The 22,358-nt window shown below is 46.3% G+C and overlaps 1 protein-coding gene across 1 annotated transcript; it reads right to left on the bottom strand.

Moving 5' to 3' along the window:
• Positions 1-471: 471 nt before the first annotated feature.
• On the bottom strand, positions 472-2,447 carry LOC125525533 (tyrosine N-monooxygenase-like). The gene is made up of 2 exons (XM_048690538.1): positions 1,437-2,447; positions 472-1,107 (listed from the first exon to the last, which is right to left on the bottom strand). The coding sequence occupies exons 1-2, from the start codon at positions 2,397-2,399 to the stop codon at positions 472-474; spliced, it is 1,599 nt and encodes a 532-aa protein (XP_048546495.1). The 5' UTR covers positions 2,400-2,447.
• Between the last annotated feature and the right edge of the window lie 19,911 nt (positions 2,448-22,358).

Genomic DNA, 22,358 nt, shown 5'->3' on the forward strand with positions numbered 1-22,358 from the left:
ATGTTTAGTTGTTTCTAATCAAGGCTTGATTTCTCGTGTGTTATGGCCCCTTCGGCAATGTCAAGAGGCCAAGACGTTGAGATGAGACCGCTCGCAATGACACGATTTTTTAGACGTTTCTCTAGTGAATGCATGTCTAGAAATGTTAGGGCCCCATGTTCTAGTTTCACCCAGGCCCCCCAAAATCTCAGGACCGGGCCTGGGTAGACGGGTGGTTGTTTGGCTAGCACGTACTGTTCCAATTCTTTGGACAAGCCTAGGACGATCCAGCAACACATGAAAGAAACCAACTCGCTCGTATATGAAACGGACAAGACCAAAATAGCTAGCATACGTGAAAATCAATCGAAGTGGAACAAAACAAAGCAGGACGAAAATAAGAATATCGCCTTCTTTTATTAGTAAGTATAGATTCATCAAGAAAATAGCTAGCATATTCACCATGTCGGCGATTCATAACTCGTTATTTGCTCAACGATCCATGAGAGGGTACAGGTGCATTGCAAGACGTGGCTCAACATGTAGCACTAGCGGTTTCTCCATGAAGAGGTCGTGCTTGGACTCGCTGAGATTGATAGCCGACACCCCAGCCGGTTTGGTCCAGGTGAAGCCATGCAGGAGCCTGCCGAAGAGCATGACACTCATGGTTGTTCCTAGTGATGCCGCGATGCATCCCCACCGTCCGGTGCTGAAGGAGATGAATCGCAATTCGCTCTCGGTAAGCACCACATTGATGTTGTCTCCCATATGGCGCTCTGGCTTGAAGTGGAGCGGTTCATCCCAGACGGTGGGGTTCTGGCCCAGGGCCAGCCGGCTGAGGATGACGTGGCTACCCTTGGGCACGCGGTAGCCCGCAACAATGGTGTCGGCAATTGCGACGTGCGGCACATTGAAGGGAGCGACTGGGTGGAGGCGAAATGCCTCGCGTATGCATGCCTTGAGATAGTTGAGCTGCATGATGTCCGACTCTTGCACCAGTCGCTCGCGACCGACCACCTGATCCATCTCCTCCACCGCTTTGGCCAGCAATTCTGGGTTGTTCACCATCTCCGCCAGCGCCCACTCTACCGCGTTTGATGGGTTATCTATGGCCGCTAATATTATGTCCTGCATGTATTCCATGGAGATAAATGTAAGTTAATACAATTTATATATTTGCATAAAGATAGATTACATTGAACAATTGGAATTTGAAATACAGTTTAAGTTGAAATCACATCAAAATGGTAGAAAAATACAATAATGATAGGTTTAAACTATTAATTCATAATTTATTATTCTATTGTTTCCCTTTTCTAACACCTGCGAAATACAGTGTAAGATCTATTTAAGAGTGTGAGCTATTACCTTGTAGGACTATGAGGCAATTGGTCACTAAATTCAATCTAGGCCCTTGAACCATCTTAAAATTTCTCATTAATTAATATTTTGCTTACCTTGCACTGTGCTTTGACCTCATCGATGCTGAGCAACGGCTTGCCGTCACCGTCAGAGAGCGTGATGAGAACGTCAAGGAAGTCCTGGACCCCATCCTGCCTCTCGCCGCTGTTCCACTGCCTCCAACGCTCTTCAGTGACCATGTTGTGCAGTCTATCCACTTCTGTGTTGTCCTCCTTAATAATTTTCTCGTGGCCATCCAGGTCTAGGCCAAGTAGACACAGGAGGTAGTCGCTGACGCAGAACGAGAAGAGGAGCCCTAGGAGGGTGAAGGAAGCGTCCATGTGCTCCACCTCCATCGGCCCCGGCCTGCCGTCCGGCTGAGGCTCCCCGAAGTACCGTTGGCTGAAGACAAGCCGACGGATGAAGTTGCCACAGTAATGCCGCGTGACGTGCCTGACATTGACTAGTCCCAACGTTGAAGATGACCCCCCAGCGGTGAGGTTGTAGATGTAGCGCGTCAAGTTGTCAGCTTCATCGGCGCGCTTGTCATGGAGCCACTTGTGGCGGGAGGGGCAGATGATCTCAGAGGTGAGCACCTTGCGCATCTTCATCCATTGGTCACCGAATGGCGTCAGCACAGCGTCCTTGTAACCGCAGCTGATGGCGTCAGAGGCGAAGGTGAGTGGGCGGGACAAGAAGTTCTTGTCCTGCTTCTTGAGTACCTCCCTTGCGATCTTGGGACATGTGATCGGGACGACGTGGACGCCGCCGAGGCGGAAGCAAGCGATGTCGGTGCCCATATCCTTCATCACGCGATGGATCCAACGGAACGCTGGTTTATTGAGCACCATCTCGGGCAGGCTACCCACCAGTGGCCACGACCAGGGTCCCGGCGGAAGTGGAAGCGGCACCGTCGCCGATGAGCACGTGCCACTACGGACCTTGCTCTTGGTCATGGCAAGGTGTATGAGCGTTATTATGATGAGAAGCTGGGACACAAAGCAGCAGCAAGCCAGCATTGTGGAGACTGCTGCTTGTTGAGTGCACACAGGCTTGCGAGATAGCTTGCCTTGTTATCGTTGCGTAAGGAAGCCAACTTGGCTTTACATGTTGCTCTGCCCATGAGTGTGAGACCTCTCTTTATATGTTACCTCCGTCCCAAAAAATTGTCTTAGATTTATCAAGATACAAAGGTATCTACGTATCTAACATTAAAACATGTCTAGATATATTCCATATATGTGGATCGTTTACCACATGTATCACATGGTATTTCAAATGTATTTATCCTGATATACTATTAATAATAATTTTCTATCCAAACGTAATAAAAAAATAAAAAAATCTTCTATTTGTAGATTGTCTTAAATTTATTTAGATACGAAGGATAATATTAATAATAATAATTGTCTATCCAAACATAATCAAAACAGAATATTTTTCTATTTATAGATTGTCTAGATGGCTGATACTAATAATAATAATTGTCTATCCAAACGTAATAAAAACAGAATAAAAAATCTTCTAATTGTAGATCGTCTTAGATTTATTTAGATACAAAGGATGATATTAATAATAAAAATTGTCTATCCAAACGTAGTCAAAATAGAATAAAACATCTCCTATTTATAGATTTTCGAGAGTACTTATCCGAAAACTAACCATAGTTGTCTTTCCAAAAGTATTTCAGACTCCATGATGATAGACCATATAGGCAGCTTTTGGTTTGAAGAGATGGTTGGACCATGCATCCGGGACTCGATGAGATACTACATCATGCATGGGACATGCACGATGCATGGAACAGTGGGCTCACGGGCCTCCTCTGTAGCAGGTTAAAAGTTGTGTCCAAGCACATGCAGAACTGGGCACGTACGTACTGACTTCGGTTCAGTGCGGCTGCAAATTAAACAGTTGCGGCCCTGGCTTGATGAAGCAAGGCAGAGAGAGCGAACGTCCGCGACCTCACTGGAGGTGCGACTAATTGAAAAGGTCCGGTGCGGCTAATTGAAAAGGACCTTCATGAGCTCTACAATAGGGAAGAAGTGATGTTGCGACCAAAGAGGCGACTGCAACACGAAGTTCTTCCTGAACATGGCATCATATAGGTGCCGTAAAAACACGACTCTGAAGCTGAAGACTTAGAAAGTCTCGATAATCTAGACTTCTCGGTTCTTAATTGGTGTCTATCTTAATAAGATGCAGGTGCAACTTAAGGTGTTGGTGCTCCACCCCGCTCTAAGAAGTATGACTGTGATTTGCCAATACCCAAATGGGTACTGTAAGCCTGATAGTAGCTACGCATCAACACACACTGAGACGCATCTCTTGGCGCGGGATTTTTATAGGGAGCTCTACACATCCGAGGGTGCAACTAACTTCGACGATATTCTGCAACATGTTCGGACCACAGTCTCCACTGATATGAATGCCAAGGTAACGGTGAATTGGACGGATGAGGAGATCGAAAGGGCTCTCTTCCAAATGGGTCCTACGAAAGCTCCAGGACCGGACGGATTACCAGCCCTATTTTATCAAAGATTTTAATAAAAATAAAAAATGAGGTTTGTTCTATAATGAAAGATCTTTTAAAATGGCAAAGAATTCCCAGTAGACTTTAATAGTACTATGTTAATTTTGATCCCTAAAGTCAAGGCACCAGAGTTGCTCTCTCAATTCTGGCTGATAAGCCTATGCAATGTACTATACAAACTGACGACAAAGGTGTTGGCTAGAAGGCTAAAGATCATCCATTCGGTGATTTTGTTCCTGGGTGTTTTATCACATACAAAGTCCTCATTGCATACAAGTGCACACATGCCGTTCGGTCCCGGAAAAGAAAGAAAGTTCTTTGTGGTGTGAAGATGAATATGATGAAGGTGTAACGTCCTCGATGCGGCTATATCTCCCATGTGTTGAAGCACGACTTAGAGGCATAACCGCATTGAAAGCAATGTCGCAAGTGAGATAATCTTCACACAACCCATGTAATACATAAGGGAAAGAGATACATAGTTGGCTTACAACCTCCACTTCACACAATACATGAATAAAACATTACATCAACCAGATACAATCAAGGTCTGACTGCGGAACCAAAATAAAAGAAGACTACCCCAAATGCTACACAGATCCCCGATCGACCCGACTGGGCTCCACTACTGATCAACTGGAAAAGGAACAACGTAAAGGACAAGATCTTCATCGAGATCCTCCTTGAGCTTGGTTGCGTCATCTGCACAGTTCAACGACACCTGCAAGATGGTTTTGGAAGTATCTGTGAGTCACGGGGACTCAGCAATCTTACACCCTTGAGATCAAGACTATTTAAGCTTATAGGTAGGGTAAAAGGTATGAGGTGGAGCTGCAGCAAGCGACTAGCATATTTGGTGGCTAACATATATGCAAAAGAGAGCGAGAAGAGAAGGCAAAGCACGTTCGAGAAATCTATGATCGAAAAGTGATCCTAGAACAACCTACGTCAAGCATTACTCCAACACCGTGTTCACTTCCCGGACTCCGCCGAGAAGAGACCATCACGGTTACACACGCGGTTGATGTATTTTAATTAAGATCGACTTCAGGTTTTCTACAACCGGACATTAACAAATTGCCATCTGCCCATAACCACGGGCACGACTTTTGAAAGTTCAAATCCCTGTAGGGGTGTCCCAACTTAGCCCATCACAAGCTCTCATGGTCAATGAAGGATATTCCTTCTAGCGGGAAGACCCGATCAGGCTCGGAATCCCGGTTACAAGACATTTCGACAATGGTAAAACAAGACCAGCAAAGCCACCCAGATGTGCCGACAAATCCCGATAGGAGCTGCACATATCTCGTTCTCAGGGCACACCGGATGAGCCAGACGTCGGGTGGGCCAGCCCAGAGTTGCCCCTGGTAGCTCCGGACATCGCTCAGTTTGGACCAACACTTAGTCAAGCACTGGCCCGGGTTTTAATATAAAGATGACCCTTGAGCCAGCCGACTCAAGGGAAAGAAAAGGCTAGGTGGCGAATGGTAAAACCAATGTTGGGCCTTGCTGCAGGAGTTTTATTCAAGGCGAACTGTCAAGGGGTTCCCATTATAACCCAACCGCGTAAGGAACGCAAAATCCGGCAACATAACACCGATATGACGGAAACTAGGGCGGCAGGAGTGGAACAAAACACCAGGCATGAGGCCGAGCCTTCCACCCTTTACCAAGTATATAGATGCATTAATTAAATAAGAGATATTGTGATATCCCAACAAGATATCCATGTTCCAAACATGGAACAAGCTCCAATCTTCACCTGCAACTAACAACGCTATAAGAGGGGCTGAGCAAAGCGGTAACATAGCCAAACAATGGTTTGCTAGGACAAGGTGGGTTAGAGGCTTGGCTCAACAATATGGGAGGCATGATAAGCAAGTGGTAGGTATCACAACATAGGCATAGCAAAAGAGCGAGCAACTAGCTAGAAAAGATAGAAGTGATTTCGAGGGTATGGTCATCTTGCCTGAAATCCCGCAAGGAAGAAGAACGAGTCCATGAAGAAGTCAAACGGACGTAGACGAACAGATCCTCACAACTCCAGAACGAAACCGGAGATAACGGGAGAAGTAACCCGGAAAGAAGCAAACACAATAGTAAACAACCATCACATAATCATGGCATGATGCACAACAAGTATGATGCATGTCCGGTTTAAAGATACATGGCATGGCAAAGTGCACAAACAACCCTACAAATTAAGTGGGGCTCAATATGCAACTCCGTTGCATATTGACGAAACACCACATGACTTATTTAGTTCGATCTCGTTTATGAACTCAACAATATTAAATGTTGTTAGCATGGCAAGAGGGTGAAGAAAAGTAAAACTACCTATCTAGTCAAGTTTAAATGAGGCCGGAACAACAAAACAACAAGTCTGGAAACTCCTCATGTGCATATTTTAGGTTTGGAACTGTTCTGCCCTAAACACAATTTTAGGGTTGTTAAACATTCAAAGTGAGTACACCATGTTAAACTAGGCATTTTTCTACCCCATTTACATATAAAGTTTATTTAAAATGGAGCTACGGTTATTTAGTTATGAATAAAAGCATTTTAACATGGCATAGGAGCAAATTTAACCAAACATCATTTTAAACCTTTTGAACATGAATGGAAATGACATATTATGAAAATAGATGAAAAACTAAGCATATTTCATATATAAATTGTTTTAATCCGATGCACGGTTAATTAGTTATTAGATGTATGAATTTTAGGGGGTTTTCTGCGAAACTGTTGTCTCTGAAAAAAAATACTAAAAACGCAGATCTGAAAAAAAACAGGAACTGGGCCGATACAGGGGGCCGGCCCAACAGTGCACAGGAATAGGGGGCTGCTCACCAGGCCTTATGGGCCGGTCGATGGCGAAGGGAGACCGGCAGGGCGCTGGGCCTGGGCGAGGCAAGGAGGCCCACGCGCGGATCTGGCCCAATCGGGCGACGTGCGCGGTCAACGGGGAATGAGCGGGTCCAGGCGCGGGCAAACTCTTCGCCGCGGTCACCGTCCTCGCGTGCGTGTCATGGGACTTGGCGAGCGGGGCGCAGCGACCTGAAGAAGGCGGGGCCGATGGCAGGGAACTTGGGGGCGCCGGCGGCGTTGGTTGAAGGTGGTGGCGGACGAGGAGTCTCTCAGGCGACGGCTCTGTTACAGAGGAGACAAAGGGAGTCTGGTGAGAGAGAGATAGGAAGGAGGCGACGAAGAAGAGGTGCGGTGACCTACTGGTGTTGGGGAACTCCGGCGAAAACGAACTGCAGAAGGCGGCCTTGTAGCACTGGAGCTCGAGGCGAGGGGCATCTCCTCGAGGAGGAGGAAGAAGCAGGGCGCGGCGGCGGGAATGGAAGCAGGGCGCGGCGCGGTGCTCGTTTCCCTTCCGGGCTCGAGGAAGAAGCAGAGGAGGCAAAGGAACTGGGCGCGGCGGCGACAGGTCTTGGTGAAGGCGCACGCAGCGGCGGAGCTAGAGCGAGGGAGGCGGCACAGTTCGGTTCCTGCAGGGAGGCGAGAACAACGCCGATGTGCTCCACGGCCACGGTGGACGCGGGACTTGAGGCACAAGGCGAGGCGGGCTCGAGCAGATCCGGCGGTGGCGCTTGCTCGGAGGCTACCGGACGAAGCGAAACGACGACGGCGACGCCGTGGGGCTTGAGCGAGCTCCTGCTCGTTCCTGGGAAGGAGAGAGAGAGAGGGCCACCGTGAGAGTGAGAGAGGAAAAATTAGGAGGAGGAGAGAAACGAGACAAGGCCGGTCCTGGTCGTGGCCGCCGGCGGCGGGGTCGCCGGAGGGCGCGGCCTGCAGGGTCGGTGAGGCTCGGGCGCGAGGGCTCCTGCTCCGCTGCTGCTACGGGTTCGAGGAGAAAGCAGAGGAGGAGCTTCAGGGAAGGAGGAGGTGGATCTCTAGGAAGATAGGAGGAGTGGATCTGGTTGGGTAGCTGAGAAAAACGAGAAGGATGCGTCGGCGACCGAGGGGAAGGATCCCAAGGGGGGATTTGGTGTAGTGGCGGCGGTGGCGATGGGACAAACTCCCTAGAAGTTGGGGTTTGTCCAAAATAGACTAGGAGTGGAGTATATATACATCACAGATTAGGTTAGGGGCTACCTCGTCCCTTCAATCGAAATCGGACGATCGCGAATAAAATAGCTAGGGAGTCCAATTAACAAAACGGAGATGTTTTGTACATGTTTGGGGATGATCCGGACACAATGGTAGCGACAGTCTGAGTCGGGTCCGGGACAACTTTTCGGACACGCGCGCGAGGAGGGCCGCGGGCTGACGAGAGAGGTTAGGTAGGGCCTGACAGTGAGTGGTAATGGGCTGTGCAGAAGGCCTCAGGCTGAGAGAAGAGAAAAGAGGGAGGCCCGACGACTGCTTCCGGAGACCGAAAACGTCCGACGATTTGACCGACTATAATGTCGCTATAGTTATCCGTTGGGGCATCAAACGGACTCCGAATGCGATGAAATTTGGCAGGCGGCCTACTGACAACCTAACAACACGGCATGCCAACTTTCAACCCATTTCGAGAACATTTTCCGGCCACATATAAAATAATATTTCGGACGTGCCGCGGGCGCGTGCAAGTGAGTCTGGCCTCAGAACGGACAACGGAAGGAACTGGGAGACCCGGACGAATGCACATTTTGAGAACATGATGACGCAATGCAGATGATGAAATGGCAATATGCAACACGCAAGCAAATGACAAGGCAACAACAGCGAATAACTGGAAGACACCTAGCACATCGGACTCGGGGCGTTACAGAAGGATTATGGCATGATAGAGTGGATCTTTCTTGAGAAGATGATGGGTAAGATGGGCTTCTCTGATGAGTGGATCTGGATCATTATGAGGTGTGTTGGTTCAGTCAACTTCTCGATTCGCTTAAATGGTGACACCTCAGAGAAGTTCACACCGTCGAGAGGCCTCCAACAGGGTGACTCGCTCTCTCCCTACTTGTTCCTTTTCTGTGTCGAGTGTTTCTCGCTGCCGAAGAAGGCACATGAGAACCCAAGGATTGGAGGTGTGGAGTTTGGGAGGGATGGACCTCACATCACACATCTTATTTTTGTGGACGATAGCATAGTGTTCTTGGAGGCCTCCGAGGATTGCCTGCTATGAGCTTGCCTCTATCTTCTTTGGGAAGGACTGCGACGAGGATAGAAAGCTAGTTCTCAAGGAGGCCATTTGGAATTGAGCATGAGGCCCTAAATGAGAGGTATCTAGGTTTACCAACACTGGTTGGTCACTCAACATACAGATGTTTCAAGTATGTTACTGAGGGATCAGTTGCAAAGGCACATGGATGGAAAGGACAAGGGTTGTTGAAAGCAAGTAGAGAGGTGCTAGTGAAGTCAGTCCTCCAAGCAACCCCTACATATCCCATGAGCTGCTTACAATTGACCTCAGCGTCCTGACCAGCATGCGGATACCCCAAAATCAAACCAGTCCAAGAGACCATGTTCCTCGCCAGAGCCTGCGCCAGCGCATCATCGAGTAGCCCCATCTTGGCCAGCCCAATGATCAATGTCGTCCAGGCAACCGCATCCTTCACAGAAGCCTTGTCGAAAGCCCGGGCATCGTCGGGGATCCCAAGCTCAGCGTACATATGGATGACAGGGCTCACAATGAGCGGCATCATGGAGGGAAGCATGGTAAGGAAGCACTCAGCATGCAGCATATTGCATAGGAGGACGTGTGCGTGGCCGCGGGCGCAGCACTTGAAGAGGAAGTGGAACATGAAGGCCTCGGGGAGCATGCCCCCACGGTGCATACGTCGGTAGAGGAGGATCGGGTGTTCGGGTCCCGAGGAGGTGCGGAAGCAAGAGCGGAGCATGGTGTCGAAGAGGAAGGTGGAGCATGGCATTCAGTCGAACAGCCTGAGCGCGTAGCGAAGGTAGAGCGGGTCACTGGGGGAAATGGAGCTGACGAGGGAGTTGAGGAGGTGCGCGGTGGAGGGCTGGTGGATAAGGCAGCCATAAGCGGTGAGGAGGGAGCGGATCTCCTTGGCCTGTCGGATGGAGCGATGGGTTGGCCATGGCGCCCGAGGCATCTCCCGTCGCGGTTGCTCGCGATGAAGAAATACGGTCGTGTTTTTTTATGAGAGGACTCATGTTTCTGTTTAGCTGCCTAGTTTTCTTGTTGTTTTTCACCATACCCTAGGCCCAATTTGAATACACAGGATGCAGATGTGCAGCCCAGCCCATCTGGCCGTATTTAGCTGACCTTTTCTCTGTTGCGTTCATTGTGTTTGGTTCCATTCCTGTTGGCGCCTTAGGGCATAGCCAATGCATAGCCCAGGTTGATGTCCCGTAGGCCATGTATTATCGGATGTCAGAAAAAGTAGGTTCGAATAGTGTAGTGGGATCCTCGGCAGGAGACGGGTGCTTGGAGAGAAAAAATGTGATTCGGTGGATAAAGCTGAAAAAATTAAAGTGGAAAATAGTGATGCATGCGTAGTAAGGGTCTACTTTATATTCTTTGATGATGCCCACCGGTAGTAGCTTGTGTCAGGTAGAAAAATCAATATGAATGTCTCAAACTACTTTTTGTCATGTGGCTTCTGTATACATACACTAGTAGAAAAACGACCTAATGTTCACGTCATTAGTCCTAGTTCAATTATAGACCGACACTAATGTGACCATTAGTGCCGGTTCCAATGGCTAGGCGGGCGGCACTCATTAGTCCTGGTTCATGTTAAACCTCTAGCACCGATTCGTGCCACGAACTGGGACTAAAGAGGTGGTGGCAGGCTGGTGTCAGGCTGGGGCCCCACGAACACCTTTAGTCCCGGTTCATGGCACGAACCGGGACTAGAGATGCATCTTTAGTCCCGGTTCATATAACTAACCGGGACTAAAGATCATCCTATATAAACCCTTCATCGAGCCCGAGCCCATTTCTCTCTGTTTTCCCCTTTCATTCCTTCCTCTCCTCTGTTCTTCTCCATTGCTCGAGCTCATCCTTCAATTTTGCCAAAAAAATTGAAGATTTGAAGGCTCCCCATCCATCCAAGTGATAACAAAGGTTAGCAACTTTGTCCTTTCATCTCTCATTGCTAGATTAGCTCTAGCAATGCTCTATAAGTATAGTGGTTTGTGGGTTTTAGTTTGGAAGTAATTATATGCGGTAGTTTATTTGATTTATATGCAATTTGAGCTCAAATTAACTCTTAGTTTGCATATGTAGGTGTGGTTTACTTAGTGCCTTCCCGTCCCCGTCCTAACGACCACCGTCGATCGCTCGCACCGTCCCGTCGCTAGCACCTCCTTGGTCAGCCTCTTGTTCGTATATTTTATATATATAAAAAAATCATGTTTGTGTGATTTAAATATATAGTTACTTGTATAATTTTCTTACCCGTATGTTGTTTGTTATACATAGTGGCATGGTTTTGATATCCGTCACCGTTGGCCCTCGTCCGGTTTATGATTCAGATGTGGTATATTCTCTTTTATAACTATTTTTTGCATTTCGTGTTTATGACAAATTATGCCCATCAAGTTGACATAGATATTTTTATCTAGGAGGTATGTGAATTGGAAATTCCAACCAACCCTCCTGTCGAGAGGTTAAATTTATTTGAAAAAGAAAACGAGTATTTCAAAAAAATTGAAAAGAATGGAAGAAGAGAAGATGAAACTGGAGTTGTATGTTGCCGATGTCATCGATGATCACAAGATCAAGATGGATAAAATGTGCTTGAAGATTAGAAAGATTAGAAAATATGCCATTGATAGTGAGGCTTGGTATCATTATGCTATTGGATCAATTGTTACCTTAGTGGCGATCTTGATCGCACTTGTTGTTGCATTTAAATGCTTTAGCTAGAGAGTTTGTATGGTATTTTATGAGAATAAGTGTGTATGAGCTTTATGTATGAACTTGTATTAATTTGTTCGTTTCGATGTTTTGTAATGAAGATAAGCCGGCAATGAATGTACGATGACCGATGCTCTCCCATGTTCGTTAATGGCATGCGTACTTTTCTACTTGCTGCTGAGGCAAACAAGCGGGCGGATGGTTTTATGTGTTGTCCATGTGCTGGCTGTAAGAATGATCAGAATTACTCTAAGTCAAAAACCATTCACGTCCATCTGTTTGAGTCTGGTTTCATGCCCCACTATAATGTTTGGACCAAGCACAGAGAAAGATGGGTTATGATGGAAGACAATGAAGAAGAAGAGGACGATAACAACTATCCTGGCCATGGGTTCCCTGAATACGATGGTACAATAATGGGGGAAGAAGCTGAGCCGGCAATGCCGGAAGAAGCTGAAGAAGAGGCATCAGATGAGCCCACTGATGATCTTGGTCGGGCCATTGCCGATGCAAAGAGAAACTGCGCAAGTAAAAAGGAGAGGCTGAAGTTGCAGCGCATGTTAGAGGATCATAAGAAAACGTTGTACCCAAATTGTGATAGCGGACAAGAAAAAGCTGGGCACCACACTGGAATTGCTGCAATGGAAGGCAGAAAATGGTGTATCTGACAAGGGTGTGGAAAGTTGCTGATAATGTTAAAGAAGATGCTTCCAAAGGACAACAAATTGCCCGAGAGTACGTAAGAAGCAATGAAGGTTGTATGCCCTCTAGGATTGGAGGTGCAGAAGCTACATGCATGCCCTAATGACTGCATCCTCTACCGCGGTGAGTATGAGGATTTGAATGCATGCCCGGTATGCGGTGCATTGCGCTATAAGATCAGTCGCGATGACCCTGGTGATGTTGAGGGCGAGCGCCCAGGAAGAAGATTCCTGCCAAGGTGATGTGGTATGCTCCTATAATACCACAGTTGAAACGTTTGTTCCAAAACAAAGAGCATTCCTAGTTGATGCTGGCACATAGAAGATCGTAAGAAAGAAGGGAAGTTGAGAGTACCCACTGACGGGTCGTAGTGGAGAAAAAATGAGAGGAAGTGGAGGGACTTTGCAGCTGGCACAAGCAACGTATGGTTTGGTCTAAGTGTAGATGGCATTAATCCTTTTGGGGAGCAGAGCAGCAATCATAGCACCTGTCCTGTGAATCTATTTATGTATAACCTTCCTCCTTGGTTGTGCATGAAGCGAAAGTACATTATGATGCCAGTGCTCATCCAAGGCCCTAAGCAACCCAACAATGACATTGATGTGTACATAAGGCCATTAGTTGAAGAACTCTTACAACTGTGGAATGGAAAAGGTGTACGTGCGTGGGATGAGCTCGATCAGGAAGAATTTGACCTACATGCTTGATGTTTGTGACCATCAATGATTGGCCTGCTCTCAGTAACCTTTCAGGATAGACAAACAAGGGATACCGCGCATGCATGCACTATTTGGATGATACTGATAGTTTATATTTGGATAATTGTAAGAAGAATGTGTACCTGGGACATCGTAGATTTCTTTCGAGCAAGCATCTTGTAAGAAAGAAAGGCAAGCATTTCAAAGGTGAGGCAGATCACCGGATGAAGCCTCGCCACCGTACTGGGTGATGATGTACATGATATGGTCAAGGATTTAAAGTTAATATTTGGAAAGGGTCCTGGCGGACAATCTGTTCTGAATGACGCTGACGGACGCGCACCCATGTGGAAGAAGAAATCTATATTCTGGGACCTACCCTATTGGAAAGACCTAGAGGTCCGCTTCGCAATCGACATGATGCATGTGACGAAAATCTTTGCGTGACCCTACATGGCTTCTTGGGCGTATATGGAAAGACAAAAGATACACACTACAAAAAATACACTTCCGCGATGATACGTGTTTGTCATAGTAGGTCACGTTTTCTGTCATGCATGTACATCTATGACAAATTTATGACAGAATCAAGATAGTCATACCTGTGCTGTCGTAGAAGTGTTCCATGACATTACCAAAATTATCATCACGGAAGTGTCCATGTCCATGACGATAAATCACGCGTCACAGAAGTGCTTTCGTCAAGGGTGACCGACACGTGGCATCCACCGTAACGGAACGTCGTTAAGCTATCCGGTCCAGTTTTGGATCCGATAACCTGTTAACAGCCCCGACCAATGGGGATTTTCCACGTGTAAAATCATCATTGGCTGGAGGAAACACGTGTCAGCTCACCGTTGGGATGACTCATTGCACCCAAAGCGCCTATGATATGTCGACACGTGGCACGGCCCAACAGAGGCCCGTTCCTGTGAAAAGGCCGGCCCGTTTGACTTGGTCAAAAGGTGGCGGGCCGGCCCACGGAAGCCTGTTAACAGCATGTTCACATATAGCCCATTTACAACCCTCTAACCTAGGGCCCGTTTACGGCCTATCCGAATTAGGCCCAGTAGCGTCATTTGGGCCGTCCAATATAATTCCAGCCCGTTTTAACACCGGGCCCATGTATGTCCCATGACGTCTTTCGGCACATAAGGCCCTTATTACTCTTGGCCCATTAATGGCACGTGGTTAAACTGGCCCGTAATGAACAGTGTGTCACTTTATACCCATTAATGGCACATGGTGAAACTGGCCCGTAATGAACAGTGTATCACTTTATGCCCATTAACGACCCATTATTCTATTGGGCTATTTCCGGCCCATGTTATCTTTCGGCCTTCTCGAGGCCCATTTATTCTTGGGCTCACATTTCCACATTCGTTTACTTACGGTCCGTTACTGTCATTTTCTGCTTGTGGGCCAAATTCAGCCCGTGGTTACAGTCGGCCCGTTTGTGGCCCGTTAATACGTTGGGCCGTTTTCATAGCGTCATCAAAATATGACCGATTAACGACGGCCCGTTATGGTTGGCCCATGAAAGATTTCAACTCTAGCCTATTTATGGCCATTATGTGGTCTGTTATTGGCCCATGTTTGGCCAACGGATCATACGGCTCATATAAGGCCCATGCTTTCTACGCCACGTAGAAGGCCCATTGTTTCTACGGCCCTTAGAAGGCCCATTGTTTCTACGGCCCGTAGGAGGCCCATGTTAACTACAGCCGGTGGGCATCAAAGTTCGCCACCAATGCAAATATAGGGAACACCCTACACTATACAAAAATGGCTTGCTGTTTTCTTCAGCCGGTGGCTGCACGTTAAGAACAAATTTTGTATCGCACCAAAACAAATTACAACTATAAAAAAAAGGAAGGTTGGCATAAAAGTTAACAGTCTAGCAGATAAATGCACGACTAGAAGTTCAGAAGCTCAGTTCATTTGACCTGACTGTTATGTTTTCATGCTGTATTGTCCGATGGAGCACCATAACCTTCGCCTTCAGTTCTCCTAGGCTCCTGAACAACATAGCATATGTCTGATAGTCTGGTTTCAAAACCATGCATATCTTGACAACATCAAACAATGCCTCTCCTTGTTTCACAAAGGGTCTCTGTTAGGTAATGGACTTGTGTCTGGAGCACAGATACAACATTGTTTTGAGCTTGCATATCTTGATCATAAGGCAGTTTGGACGAGATTGCCTTAACAACCAAGCCAGTATTACACAGGAACGTGCTTTTGGCACTGTTAGTGGACATGTACTAACCCACTGCAGCAAGAGCTGACATTGCGGTTATAGTTGCCTCACCACCTTCAGAAGGTGGCGGTTCCACCATTTTTTTCCATAGCTCGCTGAAAAGTTGTGGTTTTACATTAGTAGTACCAGAACAGAAGATATTAAGGAGGCAGCAAAACCAAACAAAATAGCTTTGGTCTATATACAGAACTTATTCTAGTGAACCCATGTAAAATAATAGTTGTATTTTATTGCAAAGTACATATTAAAACCAGGTTCCAAACATATCATCATGTACCATCGCTAATGTATTGTCTATTTCTTCACATTGTTTTGAGGGCTAAGGACAAAGAGACGAAGTTTATAATACGGTAAGCATAGTATGCCATCATTCATATCACAAAACAATTGAGAACAGACAAACAGGCAATTGTAACGTTGTGTGGGCAAGTCCAGCACAGAACTAGATTACAGGTCAAGATCAAAGGAACATCACTCCTCTCTTTTAAACCTTGTAAGGTGCAATGATACGCTAAGACAATTGTGTATAAAATTGAAAAGAGTAATAGACATTGGTTGCAAACCATGCAGTTCAAGGCACAAGTCAGAGTAAGTAGTAGTTAAAAGGCATTTGGATTAAGGACTTACAACAGCGGCTTTGACTGGTGTAGTCATGCCCTTCTTCTTGCTGGTGTGACGGTCCTTGAAGATTTCCACAGCATTTGGTTCAGGTACTTTTTGGTCCTTGCGGGCTTTCCTCTGCATTTGGAACAAGTCATTATAGATCTGATAATATGGTACAACAAAAAGAGTGAAACAACAACTAATTACAAGAGCCTCGCAGTGTGCAATATAGCTACGGGATCATGTCGTCTGTTGGAATTTCACTTTCGTACGGTTGGCCTTGTTCTTTGAACAGTTCACCTACAAGAAGATAGATTTGTGTGGCACATGCGTAAATAGGACTTCAACATGCGATCTGATCACATATATATAATGTACCTGATACTTCGGATCGGACCAGTGTTTAACGAGGCCTCTCCTGTCTTCATCAGATATATTTTCCACTGGAGATATTTGGGCAAGTTCACTGTTGGCCTTGCCTTCAAAGTGAGTTTTCCTCAAGTTATACCGATAATGTCGCAGAGCAGACTTGAAAACATGGGTGCAAGCTTGTCTGCTTGCATCATCTTGGCTATCCAACTTGGACCTCATCTGTTGAAAATTATGGGAGTCTCATTATCAGCAACCTAGAAAGTATTGGAAAGAGCAAGATGATATTACTAGTTTCCATACATAACCATACTTACAGATAAATGGTCGAGGAAGGTGTTGAACTGGGTTTCGTCTTTGTCATTCCTATACTGAATCCATCTTGGGAGGATACGTACATGACACCTAATAGCAACCGCTGCCCCTGATATTAACTTGGCTGACTCTGTAGCATAAAAACACAATAGTGAGAGTATGAGTGAAGTGTGTGCAGAACTAGTGCACTGTAAAAGTAGTAGATAGCAAGTGGCTGAAAAATAAATGACAGGAGACATATGATAGCTCTACAACATTGCATGGCAAACAAAATTAGATTGTACTCCGTATGATTTTGTAATATATGAGCACAGGAAATGCAGGTACTCCTCCAGCACACCACCACATGTGGTCATATCAAGATAACAGTCGACTGAAAATAAATAGGTCAGTCGATTTTTTCATGAACCGTCCGATCTATAAGGAACGGGAAGATGGCCTTCGTCTTCCTCCTGCCAGTCACTGTTGACGATCTTTCTCGAACCACCAGCGACCACTGGCCCAGACCCCTGCCTCTGCCACCCCGCCCTCCCCTCGACCTCACACCACCACTGTGCTTGGCAGCGCCCCCAGGCCATCCCTTTAATCCCGACCGACCTCCAGATCGGGCGCCAGTAGCTCTAGGCCCCACACGCCCCTAAGATAAACACCGAGGGGCTTCTTCCCCAACGTAATAGGCGGACTAGCGCCTGTTACGCCAGGGAATGCTTCCGTTAATTGGGAATCAACTGACCAGGAATTGAAATTCAGGGGGCCGACGGACCTCTAGATAAGGTGAAATAGTATATGAGGAGAAACCTTGTGCATCGCGAGTTACTAGGAACATCTAGTATCAAGAAGAAGCGGTCAACTAGTGTCTTCTGTGGGATGAATACTGTGCAAGCACACACGTAAGATTTGCACGAATAAGGGAAGAGGAGTACCATTTTCGGTTGCCGGTGTGGTCGCCTCCACATGTTGCCCCGATCTTATTCTTTTTGTTGGGGAAACCGATGTTCTGGAGGAGGGTGCAGGCTTGGACGAACCCATGGCCAAATTTTTGACTGTGTTGCTGTGGCCGTATGTTGGCGGAGGGGAAGCAGATCCAGGGCGGCGAAGGACGGCGTGGTAGAAACAGCTCCGGTGCGGTGGAGGGTGGCGAAGTTGGAGCGGCAGCGGTGAGGTGCAGGACGACATGGTTGAACTGGCTCGGGTACGGACGGCTCGGACTCGGCTTCAACTACTAGCCGTGGAGGGCGTTGCGGTTGAGGTTGCGGTGGACGACGACATCGGGGTATCAGTTCCGGCGTGATGGAGGAGGGCGCCGGTCGATGGGTGGAATGGGGTGGCGAACGGAGGACGCCGGGGTTTCGCCGCTGGTGGAGAGGTAGTTTTTGCGCCCATGGAGTATGAATTGGGAATCGGACGGGTGGGCGGGGGGGGGGAAGGGGGAAGAACCATGTTTCGGTCTGGGACACGCTTGTTTTTGGCTTTTTTGAACAGAAGATGGGACGCGCTTGTTTGAAATTTGGGGAAAGTACAAACTTTGCCCCCCTCTTAATTTCCGGACCTACTGCGGGTCGGGGGTAGGATGGTAATCCCAGGTGTCCCAAATAGTGTGCGGAAGCGATTTCGGCCGCGCGCATGTGTGCTTAGCGGGCATTGTGTACGAATGTTTTTCGGAGGCGGTTGCGTGGCGTCTAGATGAAGCTACAAACCTACCCCGGTTTAGACCTTTGGACGTCGGGCCGGTAGGTTTCACGGGTCGGAGTTATTAGAAAAGTAATTTCCTTGTACTACCAAACATTGGTCTCATGCGGTTTTGGGCGAGTAGAGGGTCTTTTGGCACTTCGTTCGAAATTTTGAAACACAAGCATTCATGTTTAGAGTACTCTTGAACTTTGAGGATTGACCTAAATAGACAACGTTAAATTTGACCTTGTATGTTTGAAAACCTCATTAAATTATCCGCTTCTTTTTGAAATTTTGACACTTGAAAATCCTATAACTACGATTATTTTGGAATGGAGGAGCTAAATTAGAATCTATTTTGTACATGACTACATATGCTATTATGTACAAAATCAGAGCAAAGATTGGTGCCCCCATAATTTAGGTATGATTTACAAATGCCATGATATCAAATTCAAATAATTGAATGGACTTCATGTTGAATTTGATTTTTTTAAACCACCTTAAGTTGAATTCAAATGTATGCTAGTTCATAGGTAGCTATTTATAATGTTCATTGTGTAACTTTCGTATGTATAATGTGCTTTACACACACAAGATGAACTATACTCACGTTTATATTCGATTGCTAAAGCGATGCATTGTCTGGAGTTCAAAATACTAACTATGTGGATCAATTGTGTCGAATAATAACATATACATGCTCAAATTCGATAGAATCTAGATGTCTGATGGATCAATGACCGTTCCTTACGCGAATTGCAAATATCATGATCCCATCCTAATATTTGGATACAATTTATATCTTTAATCAATGTGTACAGCTGTCTTGTACGTGTAGTTTCACTCTCCATCGGTGGTCTGTCACACATGCTCACACACTCTCTCCCAATGTGTCTTTGTCACACACATGCTCTCGATATAACCCTCCCTCCCTCTCGTAACCGTTTACGACTATTTTCACTAACCTTTATCACAAACGCTCTTCCTCTTGCAAGCATACACACGCACAATCCCCATCGACCCTTTCTATATACATAGACCTGCCTATGTGTCTCTTGTACGCACATTATCTTTAGGCCTGTCTCTCATGCATTGTCTCACACCTCTCTTCCTAATCGACGAGTATGATTCTAGCAGAGCATTCTGTAGGATGCCCCTTAAAGTTAGGTTGGATGAATAGTAATATCAAAGATAAAGGTGTTACCTTAGTCTGAGAACCTAGGGTTACAAATCCTAGTCGGCTTTGTCAGTGGACATAGAGTCCTTCACAATTATGCTATCTTTGTCTTGTACGACTAGTCATCCATGGGTCTCCCTAAATGCGTCACAGGCCAACCAATGTGGCGCAGGACGGAACCAAATGAAGGGCCTCACCTCGACCCATCGGACCTCATGCGGTGACACACCCTCTGCCCCCACGTCTCGTTATCTTCTCACACCCACACATACCAACACACACACCACACAGAAAAAATATATTATCCTGGTGCATATACACACTCAAGGGAATCTCTCGCCGTGACGTCATATTCGTCTCTCTCTAGACCACTCTCATTTCTCGTGCTATCTCTCCCACGCCCCTCCCCCATGTCGGCCCCCCTATCCATGCCTCTCTCGAATATGTAATACACACACATACCTCTCTAGGCCCTGCCAAATGCATCAACTACACATTCACACATGCTACATCACGTACCCCATTGATCTAAAAAGCCCTATCTTCACGTTTATTTTGCATACAACATTCCTTTGAATAAAGTGTGGCCAAAAAATATTTTAGAATTTCTACATATATACAGCATTACAAAGTTATATGGAGGAGTATGAACGCTTGCATTGCATGGTGCCCACAATGATATTTATTCCGCACTATGAATTTGTATATTTTTATACTATATATAAAGTTAGTCATAATAAAGAGAAATGAAGAGCATCTCTCTCTCTCCATCGCATACCCCCCTCTACGCCCCTTTCACGTACGCACACAAACTATCTCCAGGTCCTCTAAAAGTAAGCCCCCAGCACATTCATGCATGTTTCATCTTTCTCTCGCGATATATACAGTGACGATCATTGTATTTGAAGCGAAAGCACGATACATACATTGGACTTCAGAATCCACTCATTACGGTCACCATTTATGTTCTGTGGTTATTATACAGTCACGGGCTCACCGTACAACTTTGTATTTGCTCAAGACACGACTAGTTGACCAGTTAAATGCTCCACGTGGCACCTCTAGTGTTGCATCACATTATCTCACTACCATCGGGCCCACCTGTCGGCTTGTATCTACTCTACATCTACACTCTTATAAAATAGTAGCAAGATGCCCATGCGTTGCACGGAACATCAAGATGCATTTGTATGAGTAGTTTATCTTGTGGGAGAAAAGGATGAACAAGGGAAGGCCTTATTTTCAAGCTAGTTTGGAGAGGGGTGTGGGTATTTTTTTGCAAAATTGCCATAGTTTCCTTCCTATCCGTCAGATATAGATCGGACGGCCTATATTGCAGGATGGCAGGCACACGATCATCACCGACTATGCTTTTTATAAGAGTAGGGATAAAATACACTCTTATAAAAAAACAGAGTTGGTGATGATGGTGTGCCTGCCATCCTACAATATAGGCCATCCGATTTTTATCTGACGGATAGGAAAGAAACTATGACAATTTTACAAAAAGGTACCCAGACACCTCTCCACATTTGCAAATAAGGCCTTCCCTCATTCATCCTTTTCTCTCACAAGATAAACTAGTCATACAAATGCATCTTGATGTTACGTGCAACGCACGGGCATCTTGCTAGTAAGAATGTAAACAAATGACAAAAAAATATTGGACGGTGGTTCGAAGTCAAGACCGCGGGCATAGCGGACAAGGTGGCCTTGTATTGGTATGCTGAGCCGTCTGTTTTAACACACAAGAGCTGGTGTGGTGATTATACACACACGCATGCATGCACATGAACAACATGCATGCAACACTCACACGAACACATGCACCCACGCACGCACGCAACACTCACACGTACACACACAACCACACATGCACGCAACACTCACACGCACACACACACGCATGCATGCACACACTAGTACACCACACGACCAACACACACTCTCACACTCAAGTGCTCAACCTACGCGTGCATGCGCACACATCAGGCCCTGACAGACACATACACAACTAGGTGATTCCCGCGCACGGGGTGGAGTCTTGTCGCGCCTGCGTAAATTTGTGTTTATCTGACCTTTTCCCTATGCGAACTGACAGGTGGGACCCACAAGGAACATGGTCAATTTAACTAGTCAACATGGTGCCACGCAGACTATTTGGCCGGTCAACAGAGTGCAATCCGATGCTGAACCGTGAGCAAGTGACCGTATAATCACCGCAAAACATATATAGTGACTGTAATCAGCTTATTCTGAAGTTTGGTGAACGTATTACGCTTTTCTCTCTGTAGGCCCTCCAAAACTACATCTCTACAGGTTCTCGCATGTTACATCTAACAACTATGCAATACATCACAACCACTACACTCTAACACAATAAATCATATGTGTTTTTAGTTTTACTAGATATCATATTGTTACTTAATTATTCAGTTTGCATAAATTAAAATTGACTTTGAAATGTATGGCTAGTATCATATACCGCGCGGGAAAAATCCCGCCCTTTCCTGTTTAATCGGGTTTGTATCGATGGATCGTGCGAAACAGCAAAACTATAGTACTATATACGGTAGAAGTGACAGTTCACTGGGCCGTCGTGTCGTGTACTCCTACGTCGTAAGAGTGGAGCGTTCGCTTTCATAAATCTTATAGTCCCTTTCGCTGACATGTGGGGCATCAAGCTACCGGGTCCACGTGCCATACCGGAATACAGTGCAGAGCAGCCGGGGTGAAGCACCCAGTCATGGCGCCGGCGTAGTAATGAGCAATGAGGCATCAAATCACAAAGCTGCACCTTTCCCACTGTTAAGTTGGAGGGA

The sequence above is a fragment of the Triticum urartu genome, chromosome 7, assembly GCF_003073215.2.
Source record: "Triticum urartu cultivar G1812 chromosome 7, Tu2.1, whole genome shotgun sequence".
Classification (NCBI taxonomy): Eukaryota; Viridiplantae; Streptophyta; class Magnoliopsida; order Poales; family Poaceae; genus Triticum; species Triticum urartu.